This window comes from Rattus rattus, chromosome 11 (genome assembly GCF_011064425.1).
Source record: "Rattus rattus isolate New Zealand chromosome 11, Rrattus_CSIRO_v1, whole genome shotgun sequence".
Lineage (NCBI taxonomy): Eukaryota > Metazoa > Chordata > Mammalia > Rodentia > Muridae > Rattus > Rattus rattus.
The window spans coordinates 74,787,094-74,805,135 of NC_046164.1; the positions used below are offsets into that span (position 1 = coordinate 74,787,094).

Below are 18,042 nucleotides of genomic sequence, written 5' to 3' on the forward strand. Positions count from 1 at the left end.
GTTGTCAGGGTATCTTACCCAGGTTCCTTAACTATTGCAGCAGTGTTCACAGTGTTCACATTGTTCAGTTGCACATCTACGACATGTTTGTAAGGACAAAGCCAAATGAGTGAGTTGGGGTAAGGGGCCTGTCACCATAACAGTATGATACAAGGCAAGGTTCTGGGGGACAGAGCTGTTGTGCCCTTAAGGTGGCAGAAGTGGCCATTCTTTGTGTGTGTGTGTGTGTGTGTGAAAACTCATAAGACTAGACTCCAAAAGAATCCACTTTATTGAATGCTAATTTTTAAAATACTTGCTAATCTGCTGATGGCTCTAGGAGGCCCTTACCTGTCAGGTCCTGAAGGAGGCAGGGACAGTGGGCACTAGGTGTACAGTAAGGCAAGGGCAAGGGGATATGAGGACACTGTGACCAGCCCACTTTAGTGCTTCCGGCTCAGAGAAGGTGAAGAAGTTGGTCACAAAGAGCCTGCAAACAGGGACCGGAAGTGAACTGAGAAAGTGGGGGAAGGGAGGGGTACAGCTGAGACTAGAAGAGATAACAGAAACACCAGAGCCACAGGACCTGAGTGAGGACTGCAGGTTTGGAACTGCTGCAGCGCTGTCCGGAGCGGCAGAGTGACACGTCTTTAAGAAACAGGACCAGGGAACCCGCACCTCACAATCTCAGGACAGGAAGAACACTGTGTGGCTGCCCCCTGATGTGGCTAAGTTTTAGTACTCTGCTGCCAGACTGGGCTACAGTCTATTCTAGGAACCAGCCCTCCCAGAAGGCACTGCGGGGGCTGTGGATGCACAAGGGATTGTGGGTAAAGGCAAGCCAGGCTCAGCCTAGGCGGGAGCGGGAGGGAAGACACCTGTGGGGCCGATTCCGGAGCTGTGCTGCTTATGAAGTCTCGTACAAGTACCCAGGTCTGCGAGTGGCGCTGCCAGCACTGGATGTTGCTGTCCTAGGCCACCTCTAGTGCAACACGGCACTCAGGCAGGCTTCTTCTGCAACACCTCATTGCCAGAATTATACTTCCCATATCAGCGCAAGCCCGGGGCAGGGACATATGTCGGTTTTCTGGCACACGGAACCGGGTACTCTGCAGCAGACACAGCAACCACAGCTGGACCAGACCCAAGACTTCAGACTCTGCCACAGGTTCGTGATGTACATGAACTGCTAAGAGCACCGGACTGTGAGGAGAGTGGAGGCTGAAAGCTGAGCTGACGCGGGGTCACACTCAACCGATGAGGTAAAAAAAATCCCATTTGCACAGGTGAGGCCGTGGGGTGGCGGTGTTCCTCTCTGGAAACATTCCTGGTCAAGAAAGAGACAGCCCCTCATCTTCTCGTGGACGGGTATGGCAGCCAGCAGGCATTTTTCATCTCAGGCATTTCTCTGCTCTGGAGGAAGGTACTTGAGACCCAGGAACCTGAAAACATCTTCCTCAGAAGTTGCGTGGAACAATGTCTTCTGCAAAGGACAAGAACGTTAGCGGCCCAGGCCATGTTATTGTGGGCCGTGCAGCCGTGACCGTGTCATGTTACCTGGCGGGATGCGCCATATTTGAGACTGTGGACTAGATTCGGGTTATGGGAAGTGTTTCTTACCCTAGTTCCTGGAGACTTACCCGCTCAGGATCAAACAGCCCGTGGCTGTTAAGGCACAGCCCCTTCTCTTGCCGGCTGAATCGCCGTAGCTCCCTCTCAAAAAACTGAGGAGAGAGGGAAAGGACAACTTCCTTTAGCAGGGCTGGTCCACCACAGTCCCAGGCCCCACAAGAAACACCCGACTTACCTGGGAGCCAGTCCAGCCAAGAAGAGCAAAGGGGAACTGGCTGTTGGGAGTGACCACAAGATCTACCCTCACAGCTTTCCAGGTTGGGCAGGGATGCAGGGCCCCCTCTAAAGCTGCCTGCTGGGACTGTGGCAAGCACAAGATGCAGAAACTCCTCTCAAAAGCGTCCATGGTGGACTTCTGCCGCAGGATGTGGGCAGAGTCCGCTAAGTGGCTGCGATGGTACTGGTGGTACAGCACAAGTCCCTGGGAGAAGGGAGGCAGGTGTGGCCTGGTGTGCCACGGTTCTGGGAGGGCGGAGGGCTGCTCAGTGGTCACTCCTGGGCAGGGCACTGGAGGCCCTCACCTGGCTCTGAAGGCAGCTCATCACTCTGGGCAGCAGCCCTACTTCTTGGCCCTCCTCAGGGTGGGTGATAAGGAAGTCCACGTCATGACCTTGTAACTTCCCCCTGAAACAGACAGTCTGATTCTCAGCCCTCAACGCAAAGCCACGTTAAGTGAGAGGAAAGGCCACCCTGACGGTGTCCACCACTCAAGTCCCTCCCTTAGGAAGGAGCCCAAAGTACACTCAGAAGGTACAGATAGGCCCTCTTACCTTCGGAAACCGCCAGTCAGTGTGACAGTGGCTCCGGGCAGGATCTCTCTCACAGTTGCCTCTACCAACTGCTGCAGAACCTCAGCCTCTGCCCGGCTAACTGGGGTGCTCAGGTCCTGGTAATACTGGAGCCCTGTGGGTGGCACAGCCTGTGATCCCCATGGAGCCCCACCCCCAGCACAGCGCAGCTACCACAGCTATGGAAAAGACAGAGGCACGGAAGGAAAGGTTGGGGCCAGAGTAGACTGAGATCCTGCAAATCGCCTACTTCTCCTTTCAAACGTAAATCCTTATTTTGAGTCACATGCAAATGAAGAAAACAAGATTCCCCTGTGCCCTCTACCCAACTCCCCTACAACACAGGATCTTACAAAACTGCAGTGAGTGAGTTTGAGACCAGCATGGTCTATAGATAGAGTTTCAGGCCAGCCGGGGCTACATACCAGAGGGCTGGGGCAGAGAGTTTGTTAATACGCGCCTTATAAGGCCCTAGCTTCAGTCCCCAACAGTCCAACAAAACAAACAAAACATTCTTTCGCAGAACTACATGCGACAATGGAGTTAATGCAGGCAGGATGCAGCCAGCTCTTTGAAGGTTCCAGAGTCTCCAGATTAGTGAGATTAGTGGTAAAATAAATAAAAAAATAAAAAAACAAAAAAAAAACAAAAAACGGGAAGGAGATGGGGTACTGCTGGCCGCCTCTCCTCTGGCCGACTCTGTCTCCTTGCCTGTGAAAGGGGCACCACTAAGGAGGTTTGAGTGTGAGGAATGGCACACACAGCAAGTCCTTAGGAAAGGCTACTGGCCATCCTGTCTGCCTTGCCCTGGGGAGAGGCAACTAAAGCAGGAGTACCCTAGGGAGGCACCAGCAGGCCATGGTGCCTTTCAGCACAGTCTCCAGCCAAGACCGCTGGCTCAACCCAGCAGGTTATACAGACAGCACGTGCACTCGTCACTGGCCAGCTTCGGAGGCTCTTAGGAATCCCATGCTCTCCTTTCTCTGTGTTTCCCAGAGAAGGCAACCGCAACTGAGAGGTTAGTCTTAAAGCCGTGGTTACAGACCTAGCAAATGGAGGAGCAGACTTGAACACAAGGTCTGTGTTCTTTCCACTCACAGTGGAGCCTGCACCACAAAACCACGTATCACGCCAGCCACTGCCCTGCACTCAGGCTATCGGCGTGTTCCACCCTAGAGCTAAGGGCTTCATTGTGTAGCTTTCCAGGTCCAGGCAGCTCTGGGAAGCTCACCTGCTTTCTGCTGCTGGGTCAGTCTCTGGGGCTGCTCTCTGAGCTCATCCAGGGTTCGTAGCCCTTCCTGGTACCACCGGCTAGCAGTCTTCACCCCAACCCCGAAGATGTGGGTGAAGAGCTATGTAGAAGAAGAAGGAGGGGGAATGGATGGGTCAAGAGCAAAGTCCACGGAAAGATGCCCCTGAGGGTGTTGTCTTCATGCCCAATGCCACAGGACAAGGACTCAATCCTGAGTCAGACTACTCTCCCAGGGGACTGAAACCACAAAGTCTAAGAGTAGTCCTACTAGGGACAGCATATTTCTGCTGCCCAACTACCAAAAAAACTTCAGTAAGCTCTCTCTTTACCTCTTTATAAAAAGTCTGTCTCCTGTGCTTACAACAGACCCCAAAGAGTTCTCTAATATACAGGCTCACCACCAGGTTCTTAGTTGCCGGGGAAACCCTACCACAAGTGGAGCTTGCTTGTGTGTTTCAGCAAAACCAAGGAAGAGTGAAAGCGAGGTGGTTTCAAGATAAACACTGGAGGCCTAGCCTGTACCTACCCCAGCAGGTTGCTCTCAAGGTTCAAAGGCCAGCTGGTCCATGGAGTCCTGGACTAAGCATGCCTTCCTTGGGCCAACCAGAGACTCTTGAACGAGACTAAGGACAGCCCCCACAGCAGTGAAGGCTACACGCAATCTAAACCCTTTTGTGGGCACATCTCCTAGCGGTGGATGTTACAGATGTGTGTCAAGAAGAGAGAGACCAGGTGTGGCCGTGCACGCCTATGATCCCAGCACGTAGGAGACAGGTGCAGGAAGAGCTCGAATCCCAGCATAGCCTTGAACTATGGAAGGCCCCAATCACAAACAAACAAAACGAAGCAGCCATATAGATGAGCAGAGAGTAAAAGAGCCATCTCAGGCCTGTTTCCCTGACTCTGAACTCTGAAACTGTCGCTGCAGTCTACAGAACCTGGCTTTCAAAACCTGGTACTAGCTGACTGGGGTGGTGGTGCCTTTAATCTCCAGCACTTGGGAGGCAGAAGGAAGGCAGATCTCTGACTTTTGAGGTCAGCCTGGTCTACAGAGTGGGTCCCAGGACAACCAGGGCTACACAGAGAAACCCTGTCTTGAAAAAACAAAACCAAAACAAAAATCTGAATCTAGGGCTGGAGAGATGACTCAGCGGTGAGGACCAAGTACTACTCATGCAGAGGGCCTAAGTTTAAATCCCAGCACCGGGGTTGGAGATTTAGCTCAGAGGTAGAGCGCTTGCCTAGGAAGCGCAAGGCCCTGGGTTCGGTCCCCAGCTCTGAAAAAAAGAACCAAAAAAAAAAATCCCAGCACCACCTCAGGTAGCTTGCAACTGCCCCTATCTCCAGGAGATGTCACCTGGGCCCACTTCAGTCAGCACGTGAGCATGCATATATGTAATTTAAAGAATAAACCTACAAAAAAGCCTGACATTTGAATACGATGGTGCATTCTGGTATCTCAGCGTCTGGGAGGCGAAGGCAGGAGGAAGGTGGCCTCAGCTACAGAATGTGGTTCAGCCCAGCCTGGGCTGTGTGAGACACAGTCCTCCAAAACCAAAAACAACCCCTTGCAAGCTATCCTCTACACTCCACATGTGTGCCGCGGTGGCGTGCTTTCCTCCGATAAATATATAAACAAACCAGATTTTTAAATATTAAATCTAAAAATACGTAAAATACTGAGAGAACAAATACATTGTTTTTAAAAGTGGGCAGGCCTCACGCCTAGAATCTCAGCACTGGGGAAGCAGAGACAGGTGGCTGGCTTTTAGCTGGAGGCCTCTCTCAGCTTCAGTGTGAGAAGTCTCAGCCCCCCTACTCTGAAAAACAAAGAACAACCTTCTAATTACAGGTATATTCTATTTTCTGCTGGCATGGATGTTTTCTAGGACTTTGGGGTGTCCAGGAAGCAGAATGGAGAAGAGACACCTCCAACATCTTCTAGTGCTCTCTTCTGCCCAGGAAACCCTCACTGGGGCTGGGGCTGGGGCTGGGGCTGGGGCTGGGGCTGGGGCTGGGGCTGGGGCTGGGGCTGGGGCTGGGGCTGGGGCTGGGGCTGGGGCTGGGGCTAAGGCTGATGAAGAAACCTTTTTCTTAATTATGCCAACATCAAGGTCACCTCAGCTCCAGTGCCATGTCTGATCTACCCAGCATAGCCACAGCCAGGCCTCTGGACTAGAGGACTCTCTATCAAGTCCTCCCTGTCACCCTGTCCCACAATACCACCTCCCAGGAGGGCCACATTTCACTGTCACAGATCTCAGGCCACTCACCTGACAATCTCCGGCTACAAAAGGAGAGGCAAGATGTCAGAGCAGAGAAAAGCAAGGCACCCGGTGGCCTTCATATCAGGGTGGCAGTGAGTAGACACAGGCACAAGTGCCTCAGGCAGACAGGCAGGCCACAGAGCTGAGAATGGTACCCAAATTTCCCTATGCTCTGTCTACATGTCTCCACCCTGCTGCCTATCAGGTGTCCGTTTAGCTGCCATTCCTTAGTGACCGTCTATGACCCCAGGGCGCAGTGAAAAGGTCTCTGCTGGCTGCTCTGTGGGTTGTGCTGTGAACCCCTGCCATGGTCCTGTCCCCTCCCCTGACTCGCACCTTCATGGTCTGGTGCCTTTCTGAGCACCGGATTTGTTCCACCTCCTCACACGTTCCATGTTCCAGCAGCTCCTGAGACAGGAAACAAAACAAAACTCTGAGCCCAAGGCTGAGGCAGCTTCCTCCGTACCCTGCAGAGAGGGGCTTTGTCGTGTTAGGGACCAGCCAGACTTGGAAATGGAGACTGTGCCCAGGGAGGTAACCAGAGCTTTAAGAAGCAGCTGGTGTAGCAGGGACTCCAGCTACGAAGCTCTTCAGGGCCAGAGTAACGGAACCTGTGGTATATGGTTCACTCCTCACACAGGATAGACCCACGTTTCCCGTTAGAAACATGTATGTCTTCATCGGAAAGCAGCTTTTGCCATTATGGGTTCTTCAAGGAAAAGTATCTAAAAGGCTGGTTCAACGTTGGGTCCTCAAAAACCATTCCAGGGTGCTTTCTGATGCCACCCCAGACATCCTGGGATTGCTATCGGTGAGTCACTCATCCGCCCTAGGGCAGGGGAACAACTCCCACACTGGGAATCTGTGCTGAGACTTACCACGGCCATGCAGCAGCTTCCTGTGGCTGTCATGCCTTCAGACCCGGCTTTGAACCAAGTCTCCTGCTGTTTCACCGGGTCCAGGACTCCCCAGTCTACCCGCTCACGCCGACAAGCACCTACCTGGATTACTCTAAAGGAATGTTCCCCAAAGTAAGGCAATCCATGCAGCTGGTTCAAAGACGTGACAGGGTAGGGTAGGGACTTGAGCATGGAGGCTGCTCTGTAGAAGGTGAGAAAACGGCCCTCTTTGCCTTCGAAGCCCGCTGCCTCCGCCAGTGTCTCCAGAGCCTCCTGCAGGGAGGACCCTTGGTTATGGATAAGGTACCTTGCCTCTGCCTTTCGGCTACCGACCAGCTCCACCCATGTCCCCATGCTCGTAGATGCCGCTTACTGAGAGGAGAGTGTTATGGGGTGTGAGAGGCGAGGGGCGCTGACAGGCATAAGCTGGTATCGGCACTGAGATTGGGGGTTCCTTCCTGGGCTCGCTACCTGCAAAAAAAAAAAAAAAAAAAAAAAAAAAAAAAAAAAAAAAAGACAAGGCACAGGTCATCAGGAAGCCGCAGCACTGGTTTGTACTCTGCCTCCCAACTCTACATATATGGGATAGGGATGGGGGGCGTCTCAAAAGTGAGGGAGTTTGCCTCCTGTCTCCTAGCAGCCTGACTCCAGAGCATCCCAAGGACAGGCTTCTGTCAACTCAGTTCACCCCAAGTACTCACTAAGGAAGAAATTAATTCTACTAAGAGTGGTCCCAAATGATTAGACCAGAAGGTGGGATGGTCCAGTCCCCAAATCCTTGCTGGGGTCTCTATTGCTTTCCCCAGGCCCCCCTGCAGTCTTGGGAGAGTCCTCACTCCCTACCTCCTCCTGAGGATACCAAGGACCTGCTCTTGTGTCATCTGTCCCAGCTGAGAGAGTCCTTCACTAGCTCACCTCCAGGCGGTGCCGGACCTCCTCAGGAACAGGCTGTCCTGCTGCCATGCTCTCTGTAAACCAGCTAATATCTAGCAGAGCCGGCTGCGGGCAGTCTGGGAGAAGAGCATTCATGTCCTTCTGCCAGCAGATGGCCTCCTTGGCTGAGGTCCCCTCCATCACCACATGTGTCACCTCTGAGCTGGAAGGAGAGGAGAGTGAAACCCAGGGCCCTAGCTGTTCTTTCTGCTCCCATCCCAAGACTTTGTTCTTTGTTGTTTCTTTCCAGAAAGCATTCCCAGCCCCTCTTTGATGGATGAACACCTGTCCACTTGGGTCCAACAGGTTCTTCCTCCAGTCTCACTCACAAGCCACTCAGATTCTGTATCCGCCACCCTCTGCCTCAGGTGTCTTACTGCCCAGGGCCAGGTGGTTCTGATCACAATGCTAATCGATGTTTGGAGACTTGCTTTGTAGGCCAGGCTAGAATGCTAGCACCCTTGCACCAGGACTGCAGACAGGAATCCCACGCTGCTAAGATTTTAAGACAGGAGACTCTTGCCCTATTTATTCAAACCCCAGTAGGCGGACTCTTGCTGTATGCCCTTGGAAAGCGTGCCATTTATATTTTCTTTACATTGGAAAAATCCAATGCAAACCATCTTGTCAGGCTGTGGTAAAAATGCAGAGCCACGTGCAATCCAAATCGTTATCTCTACTCATTTAAGTGAGTCTTTAGGTACACTAGTCTTTAGGAATGTTTCATTTGTGGAGGGCAGAGTTCCAAACAAGCCAGCCAGCTACAGGAACACAGGCTTCAAATTCCTCTGGTCTCCTCAATCTCAAAGTTATCCCACTGCCCTGGGCATGTTCTCTACTGGAGTCAGTTGGTGTCTGCAAACCCAGGACATCCTTGACCGCTAGCTCACTGGGAGGGAAGGCAGCTAGCAAATATTGCTTACTAACCATCCCTCCTTGTATGGCTCTTTAAGAAGCCTCTGACTCGATGGCATCCTTTCAAAAAGAGGAACTCCGGGTTGGAGAACCATACCGCAACCGCGAAGTACCAAGCCTGGCTTGGAACCCAAAGCCGCAGGTGCTGCTTGCTGTCGCAGCAGCTGCGCGCCAGCTCTCGCCCTGGGCCACAGTTAAGTCCATGCACTGGGGTGACGGGCATAATTACACCAGCCCCCCACGAGGCTGGCAGCCCCCCACCGTCGGGCCCTGGCGGGAGCCGCACACCTGTAAACATCTAGGATGCGGAAGCCTTTGGACCGCGCCAGGCGAGTGAGGAAGGCCCGGCGGCTGCGGCCCATTCGCGGCTCCGCAAGGTAGATGGCTACACCCGGGAAGCGCGCCGCTGGAGGCGTGGAAGAGGCTAAAGCGCTGTGTGGGGACCCTGCTCGCACCCGCCGCCGTCGCTTCGGAAGCATCTGGACACCGACTCAGGAAGCACGGGAGGCCGCAGAACGAAGGAAGGCAGGGTCAGGAAAGAAGGCGGAAGGAGAGGGAGGAAGACTGCGGAGAGAGGAAGTGGTGTCTGCTCTATGCAAACGAGCCGCCCTCTAAGATGCTTTAGCTTCCCTCCCGAAGCCCCAGTTCTATGCAAATAATGCCCGAGGACTCTTCTGTTTTGAACTACTCTCGGAGAAAGCCCCATTGGTTTCTCAGACCTTGCAGGAGCCTGGGTCCGTAGGCGGGGCTTCGCCTTCTACTGGGCGGGCACTTTTCTTCTTTCGGGGCGGGGCCTCGGTTTATCCTGGGTCAAAGGCGAAGTCTTGGTCCAGCCCTCTGCTGCCTCTGCTGGTGACGGGGCGCCCACGCGGCTTCCCCTGGGTATACAGAGGGCAGCAGATACGTAAGTCTGAGTAGTCTGCGTGTGAGCTGGTGGAATGTGAGAAAGTTTTCCAATCTAACGAACGGCATTGGATCAGCTGGCGGTCCATTTGGAAAATAGGAATTGGCCCCCTCACAAACTGTTTAGTGTCAAGTAAGTTCCAGATGGATCAAACATTGAAATCTGAGAAGGAAACCAAAAACTCTACTGGTGACACTCGATTTTTTTTTTCACTTTAAAAAATATTTATTAGATGTATTTATTTTTATTTTATGTGTCTACGCGTTTTACTTGCGTGCGTAGCTGTCCACCACATGCTTGCTTGGTGCCCGCTGAGTGACAAAGTATCAGATTCTTGGAACTTGAGTTTAAGAATAGTTGTGAGCCGCTGCCCCTGCGAATGCAGGGAATCTAATTCAGTTCCTCTGCAAGAACAAGTGTTCTTTTTTTTTTTTTTCTTTTTTCTTTTTTCTTATTTTCAGAGCTGGGAACCGAACCCAGGACCTTGCGCTTGCTAGGCAAGCACTCTACCACTGAGCTAAATCCCCAACCCCAGAACAAGTGTTCTTAACCGATAAGCCATCTCTCTAGTCCCTTAAAAATAATTTTTTTTAAATGGTGTACTTAACTGTTTTGTCTGAATGTATGTATGTACACCATGTATATGCCTGGTGCGTGTAGAAATCTGAAGAGAGTGTCTGATCTCCTTGAACTGGGGTAAGGATGTTTGGGAACTGAACCCAGGCCCACTGCAAGAGTAACAAGTGCTCTTAACTCCTAAGCTATCTCTCCAGCCCCGTTGGAATATTTTTGCGATCTAAGGAGCAGGACCAACTTGGGAATACTGGAGGGAAAGAATGGCAAGTGAAGTCACATATCACTTTAAATTTTTGGTCTGGCAAGGTGGCGGCATAACTGTGCTGTCAGCACTCCAATGGAGGGACTCCATTTTGAGAGTAGGTTGGACCGACTGTGGGTGGTAAGTGTACTCTAGTGGCTGTGTGCTTATGAGAGTCCCCGAGCGGGCTAAAGGCAGGTCTGGAATCCTGTGGTAGGTGGAGAAGGGAAAGGATCTCTCCTGGACTGCCGAGGGACCTGTTTGTGACTATGGTGGTACTGGGGATAGCTTTTGCAGCCGAACTTGCAGCAGAATGTGTAGTTACCAGGTAGGCCTTGGCCCCAGTGTTGCTAAGATGTGCTTGACTAGAGTCGCCCTTCCCGGAGGGTAGTTCTTGGATGATAACAAAGACTCCATAGAACGGAGTCTTCAGATCCCCATATAGAAACTGTCTTTTGGTTTCATTCCTCGGGTTCCACACAGTCCTCCTGTGGCAGTCATTGTAGGAAGGTAGTGGCGGAGTAAGTCTGAGAATGGAGGGGCCTGCCTCAGGGGCAGCAGCGAGGTGTGCCAACTCCTATTTGTCTCCAATACTAGGTGTCCTTAAGATAAAAGGGAAATGTGGCACAATCGCCTGGATGAGCCTAGAGCGCCTAACGCTAAGTAGAAAGAATGCTGTGTATGCCTTCAGACATACCGAGGAAAAGGCCCCCAAAAGTTCCTTAACTGAGAGCAGGTGGCCTCAGGAGACAGGCCCAGGCTGTTAGCATTCTAAGCTCCACCCCACAGTTACCTGGCAACAACCAGGTATGCTCCGCCCGAAATTACCGGGCAACAGCCAGATGGGCAGGGGCAGAGACCTGACCTGAGTGTGGGGAGTCTCTGGCCTTTCCTCTCCAGAACTCCCAGGCTGCTCTTGTGCCTTTTGGGAAACAGTGACATCAGAAAGATTTGGGTGGTCTATTCTAGTAGAGTTAGCTCAGGCGTTCCCATCTAAGTTTCAAGCTTCCGGTTCATTGGAGACACCCACATAGAGAGCCTACACAGTCTACCTCATGGCTGGCCTCCTTCAATGGCCCTGAGACTTGCTGCCCTCTCTCCAACTCTCTAACCTGTGTTGGGAAAGAGGGAACTACTCGGTCGGAAACCTTCCCAAAGCTGGACAGCCCACAGCACACCTCTGCCCCTCGCCCCACCCCAGCAGTGCCTCTCTTCGGTTTCCGCTTTGGTGTAGTTTGCACCTGTGTGAGGCTCGTTCAAAGGCCTGAGGACTGGGAGTCAGCTCTGCTCCAGCATCTGCCCTTCCTGTCTTCATTCCTTTCGCTCTAAAGGCCACTTGCCAGCAACACTTGGAAGGCTTGTGGTTAAACTCCTGATGCTGCTGCAAAGGGCGGGTGGAGATGGTGGGCCCCTCAGGAACACTGGCCTGGACCTTCAAGCTCTTTGATACATTGTAGTGGTTCATCTCAGGTGTGCCTTTCCCTTGGCTGCTGTAACATATGGTCACAAATTGGGCAGATTGAACCAACAGAAACAAATTGTATCCTAGTTTCCAAGGCCAGAATTTAAAAAACAAACAAACGAACCAAACCAGATGTCAGCAGGGCCAAGTTCCTGAAGTCTGCAGTTGAGACACCTGTCTGCCCCCTCTGGTCAGTGTTACACTGGTCTAGCCTCTGCTATCACTTTAGTGGCTGCCTTCCCTCTGGGCTCTTCTGTGAGCCCTCCTCTTTCCTTAGAATGACACTGGTCAAGAAACATTGCTCAAATTCAGGAGGCCATCATCTCAAGGTTCTTCCCCTAATTATATCAACAAGGATTCTTATTCCAAAAGAGTTCTGGGATGACATGGATGTGTGTGTGTGTGTGTGTGTGTGTGTGTGTGTGTGTGTGTGTGTTGTTGTTGTTGGGGGGGAGGTGCTTTTCAATCTGTTACCCTGGGGATAGCTTTCCCACCTTCTCTGACTTGTCAGAACCTTAAGATTTGTGTAATTTTATGGTTTGAAACAGGCCTTAGTCCAGACTGGCCTCAAACTTCCAATACCCCCACCTCAGCTTCCTCACTGCTGGGATTATGGGCGTGCGCTGCCATGCCTGGCTTAGATTTGGATATTTGGCAGTTGATGTCCTAGCACTGGGGCTGGGGCTGGTGCTTGCCAGGACCTGGGTGGTTATGTAACAAATATAGAGGTTTTATTTGGGAGAAACATTCGCTGCCTTTTAAGGAAGATTTGTGTCTTTCCTTCTGGCCGGGTACCATGCAAGAGCCCAGTGAGCAGTTGGAGCAGTGACCAGAACGGGACCCCATTGCAATATGGGAGTCGTGGAAGTCAAAAAGCACAGAGACCACTTTCTGCCTAGGGATTTAGCCAGAGGATGATAGCAAAAGGAAGTACCCTTAAAACGAAGGCTCTTTGGGTCTGTCTATCCAACCCAGGCATAGCTGGCAATAAGAGTGCCTCGAGGGCTTAGAAGGAGAGAAAGACAAGGGTGCTTGCATAACCCAGTTCCAAAGATGGCCGTATGCAGTGGTTTGAATAGGAATGGTCCCCATAGACACGTGTTTGAATGCTTGGCCCACAGGGATGACACTATTAGGTGGTGTGGCCTTGTTGGAATAGGTGTGGCACTGTGGGGGTGGGCTTTGAGCTCTCCTATGCTTAAGCTCCACCCAGTGTGGAATTTCAGTCTCCTGCTGCTTCCGATCAAGATGTAGAACCCATGTCTGCCTGCACACTGCCATGCTTCCCACCGTGATGATACTGGACTGAACCTCTGAAACTGTAAACCAGCCCCAATCAAGTGTTTGCCTTTGTAAGAGGTTCCTTGGTCATGGTGACTCTTCACAGCCATAAAACTCAAACTAAGACAGCAAGTGTGGTGGCAGACACCTTTAATGCTAACACTCAGGAGGCAGAGGCAGGCCTATCTCTTCGTTCGAGGACAACTTGGTCTAGATAGAGAGTTCTAGTCCAGCTAAGTCTACATGGTGAGGCTCCACCTCAAACGAACAAAAATCCACAGATGATTTCATTCACACAGCCTTGGAAGCTAATACTATTTTTCATTCTTGAGCAATCAGACCCAGTGTCGTTTACTTATTTTCTCATTTACCGTGATTAGGGAGGGAGAACCCTGGTTTATTGACACAGAGTTGGAAGATCTGGCCACCTTTCCTGGTTTCTGATCCACGGTGTAGATGGGTGGAAAGTCCTGAGTAGCGCCAAGCCAAGTCAAGGAAAAAGGGAAACCAGCAGGCAGGAGGCTTTGCAGTGTGAGGTCCGAATTGAACCTCTTCCGGGACCTCTTGAATGAGACTCACCGAGGCAGTGATTGGTGCAAAAGCAAGAGTAATTTAATCATTCTGACATGTCGGCGCCATCCCACTTCAAGGGGAGACAACCCTGAGCAGACTCTTTTTTTTTTTTTTTTTCGATTTATTTATTTATTATGTATGAGTACACTGTAGCTGTCTTCTGACACACCAGAAGAGAGCATCAGATCTCATTACAGATGGTTGTGAGCCACCATGTGGTTGCTGGGATTTGAACTCAGGACCTCTGAAAGAGTAGTCGGTGCTCTTAACCACTGAGCCATCTCTCCAGCCCCTGAGCAGACTCTTAACAGGGAGTTATATATACCTTGCAAACAACTGGGGCAGAATTTGCACAATGGTAACTAGGCAGGGTACTATTGGTGGGGTGAAGCAACCTCCAAACTGACTCGTGGTCAGTGGACCATTCCGGGACTTTCTGAGGGGGTCGGATGGGGAGTGACAGGTGGCTTTGTTCAACAGTTTGGCTTGTAGCTGTTCCAAGAACTAAACTAGCTCTACTCCTCCTGGAAGAGAGGAGTCTTTTCTGTGCTCAGAGGTTTGTGGTGGATTTTTCTCTCTGGCCTCAGATTGACCCCAATTCTTGCTCTTTCAGCAGAAAGACTCTGGATTCCTAGTCAGGGGCAAGGCCTGCGTCAGAAATTGAGTGGTAGGGGTTGGGGATTTAGCTCAGTGGTAGAGCACTTGCCTAGCAAGCACAAGGCCCTGGGTTCGGTCCCCAGCTCCAAAACATAGAAAAGAAAAAAAAAAAAAAAGAAATTGAGTGGTAGGCAGATAGACAGGGGTAAGAAGTAACAACTCTTACATGAACGGAGGGCTTGGAGGCGGCTACATACCATGCTGTGACTTGTCGGATTCTTATTTTCTTTCTGAATCAGTTGAATTGGTCGTAGAGGATCCTTGACCAGTGGTGGGACAATGCAAGGCAAGCCTGTGACAACCTGGAAATATTCCAGGTAGGAAGTGATTTGTTACACTAGCCCTACAGACCACCAAAGCAAAGGAGCCCAGCACACCGCAGGTCAGTGGTGGGGTCACCTCCTGGTCAAGTGGTCATTGCCGCTCTAACAGATTCAGCACCTCACTTGTCTGGGGAAAGATGCAAATTCAAAGTGTAATTTCAACTGAACACAGTAAGCTTTAAACTTGAAGATTTGTTAAGTGAGACCATTAGAAGCTAAGACCCATCTGCACTTTGGTGGTGGTGGTTTTAGTCTATCTATCTATCTATCTATCTATCTATCTATCTATCTATCTATCTATCGATCATCTATCTATCTATTGGTTATTGGTTTTTCTAGAGAAGATTTCTCTGCATAGCCTGGGCTGCCCTGGAATGGGCTCTGTAGACCAGGCTGGCCTTGAATTCAGGATCCACCTTCTGCCTCCTGAGTGCTGGGATTAAAGGCTTGCAACCACCACCACTCACTTTGCTTTTATTTTTATAGCTTTTCTGAATGTGCATAAGAGTGTATGTTTATTCGACATGTGCATGCACTGCCTTCAGAGGGTAAAAGAAGATGTTTGATCCTCTGGAACTGTAGTTACAGCCACCTATGTCATGTGGGTGCTGAGAACTGAACCTCATTTCTCTGCAAGAGCAGTAAGTGCTCTTAACCGCTGAGCTGTCTCGCCAGCCCCTACTGTTGTTGTTTTGACAAAGTCTTGCTGTGTGGCTCAGGGGCTAGGACTCCCAACCCTCCTGCCTCTGCTTCCAGGGTGCTCTAAGGGAAGGTGTAAACTACACCTGCTTCACAATCACGTCCTCACAGTGTCGCTAGTGCTGCAGGTCTAGAGCTAAAATAATGTTTCCGAGGTTCCTGCGGCCAGAAAGGCAGAAGCATGACTTAAACACCTATATGTGTATATGTATACATGTGTAGGAGGCAGTTCTGATGCTAAGGCCCTGTTCCCCAATTGGTTCTTGATCTGTCAGTAAAGAAAGCCATGGGCCAATTGATGGGTGGAAAGAAAGAGGGAGGAGCTGTCGAGGAGGAGGTCAGAGTTTGCTATGCTTAGGAGAGAGTAGAACCATGTGAGGTCTCTAGGGAGGAGCTAGGGCTTGTGGTCACTACTTCAGGTCAGGGGTGTTTGGCAGTGGCTAAATAGGACTAGTTATTGGAGTTTAGGGCAGGTGGGAGAGTTGGAGATAAAAAATTGGAAAGGGGATGCTTTTCCAGGTGGGAGATAGTAGCTTCCAGAGCAAAGGCAGATAGAGCATAAAACTACATGCTACATACATGTGTATATGTATGTATACACACATATAAACTATAACTTAAACCTTGTGGCAGAGATCAATGTTAGAGCACTTTGTCCTGCCTGAGACCCAGTAATAGCAAAAACCTAACCCCCACCAAAACAAACACTAACTAGCTAACTAGCTATTTAGCTTTACAGCTACCCTTCCAACCATTCACTCAACAAACACACAGGCTGGTGTGTAAGCACATGGAGTATAGTGTGTGTAACATACAGAAATCACTGCCCACATAGTGCAAGACAGACAGGGAGAATGCACATTGGACCAGCAGATTAGTCAATGACAGTGAAGGTGGCCCAGGAATTCTGCCCACCTACTGTCTTTCTTTAATGACAGATTGGCGTCTCTTCCCCCTAGAAAGAGGCAGAGGCTTGCCATTGCTTATCTGATGTCATTTCTCTCCACCTTGTGGGACCCAGGTATCTAACCCAGGTTGTCAGGCTTGGAGGAAAGTGCCTTTACTAACTGAGCCATCTCACCGGCTCCTTTTGAAATTTGCTTTGGCCAACAGAATACAGAAGTGACAGTGTGACCCTGTGGACAAGGTCCACATTGACAAGGGCTTACAACAGCCATGTCAGGAGGCTGGTCCATTTATGAGTAACAAGAAGCCAGAATGAAAGAAAGAAAGAAAGAAAGAAAGAAAGAAAGAAAGAAAGAAAGAAAGAGTGAGCAAGCTATACAGACAAGAATCATAGCTCCCAGCACTGACGCCGGCTCCTGCTGAGCAGGAACAAAGCAGAAACTCACAGAACTGGGTGTATCCATAGAGTTTAAAATCAAAACCAGGGGAGAGCACATGCACAGAGGCTGAAGGTTGAGCGGTGCTCCTGCTGGCCTGTTCTTGGCAGGAAATAGTGAGGTGAAGCTGTGCTCTGCATGTTCAAGAAGGAAGTGCCCTGGCAGCCGGAGCAGAGCCGCAGGGAAGAGGGGCAAAAGTAGTCAGATCACATGGCTCTGTTTGTCACTAGAGGAACTTCGGCTTTCACTCTGAAGGAGGGGGGTTTTCAAGCAGAGGCTCTGTACTGGCTGGTTTTGTGTGTCAACTTGACACAAGCTGGAGTTACCACAGAAAAAGGAGCCTCAGTTCTGGAAATGCCTTCATGAGATCCAGCCGTAAGGCACTTTCTCAATTACTGATCAAGGGGGGAGGACCCAGCCTATTGTGGGGGGTGCTGTCCTTGGGCTGGTAGTTTTGGATTCTATAAGACAGCAAGCTGAGCAAGCCCAGGGAAGCAAGACAGTAAGTAACATCCCTCCATGGCCTCTGCATCAACTCCTGCTTCCTGACCTGCTTGAGTTCCAGTCCTGACTTCCTTTGGTGATGAACAGCAATGTGGAAGTGTAAGCTGAATAAACCCTTTCCTCCCCAACTTGCCTCTTGGTCATGACGCTTGTGCAGGAATAGAAACCCTGACTAAGACAGGCTCAAAGCCAGAACTGACCCCTTTTAGTTTGAACATGAAGAGATAACATGTAGGAGCAGGCAGACCATGCCAACAGACCACTGTCCTGCCCCTGTGGAGGAATGCAGGCTTCTGACTATTCTGTGATTTGAATGAATCAGCTCTGGCCGAGAGGGAAAGAGGCAGAGATTTTCTTCAGCAGCAGAAAGGCTGGAGCTGCCAGCACCCGTGAGCAGAAAGCCTCGGGTAGATCGAGGGCTGCGTTCCTGGGAGCTACAGGCTTATCAGGGGCAGGGGATGAGGGTCACCTTGGGTGGTGCTTTGAATACGCTTGGCCCAGGGAGTAGCTGGTTGTGTGTCCATGTTGGAGGAAATATGTCACTGTCCGGGTGGGCTTTGAGACCCTCCTCCTAGCTGCCTGGAAGACAGTAGGCTTCTCCTGTCTGCCTTCGGAACAAGATGGAGAACTCTCAGCTCCTCCAGTGCTTTGCCTTCCTGGAATCTGCCGTGCTACCTCCATGATGATAATGGACTCGACCTCACAACCTGTAAACCAGCCCTAATGAAATGTCGTCCTTTATAAGAGTTGTCTTGGTCATGGTGTCTCTTTACAGCAATGGAAACCCTGACGAAGATGCCTTGCTAGATGAGTC

The 18,042-nt window shown here is 50.8% G+C and overlaps 1 protein-coding gene across 1 annotated transcript; it reads right to left on the minus strand.

Annotated features, from left to right (window-relative positions):
* Positions 1 to 248: 248 nt before the first annotated feature.
* On the minus strand, positions 249 to 9,409 carry Polm (DNA polymerase mu). Its single transcript, XM_032916724.1, has 11 exons — positions 8,954 to 9,409; positions 7,725 to 7,913; positions 7,191 to 7,284; positions 6,920 to 7,090; positions 6,255 to 6,326; positions 3,631 to 3,751; positions 2,382 to 2,514; positions 2,133 to 2,235; positions 1,787 to 2,032; positions 1,620 to 1,703; positions 249 to 1,462 (listed from the first exon to the last, which is right to left on the minus strand). The coding sequence occupies exons 1-11, from the start codon at positions 9,142 to 9,144 to the stop codon at positions 1,376 to 1,378; spliced, it is 1,491 nt and encodes a 496-aa protein (XP_032772615.1). The 5' UTR covers positions 9,145 to 9,409; the 3' UTR covers positions 249 to 1,375.
* Between the last annotated feature and the right edge of the window lie 8,633 nt (positions 9,410 to 18,042).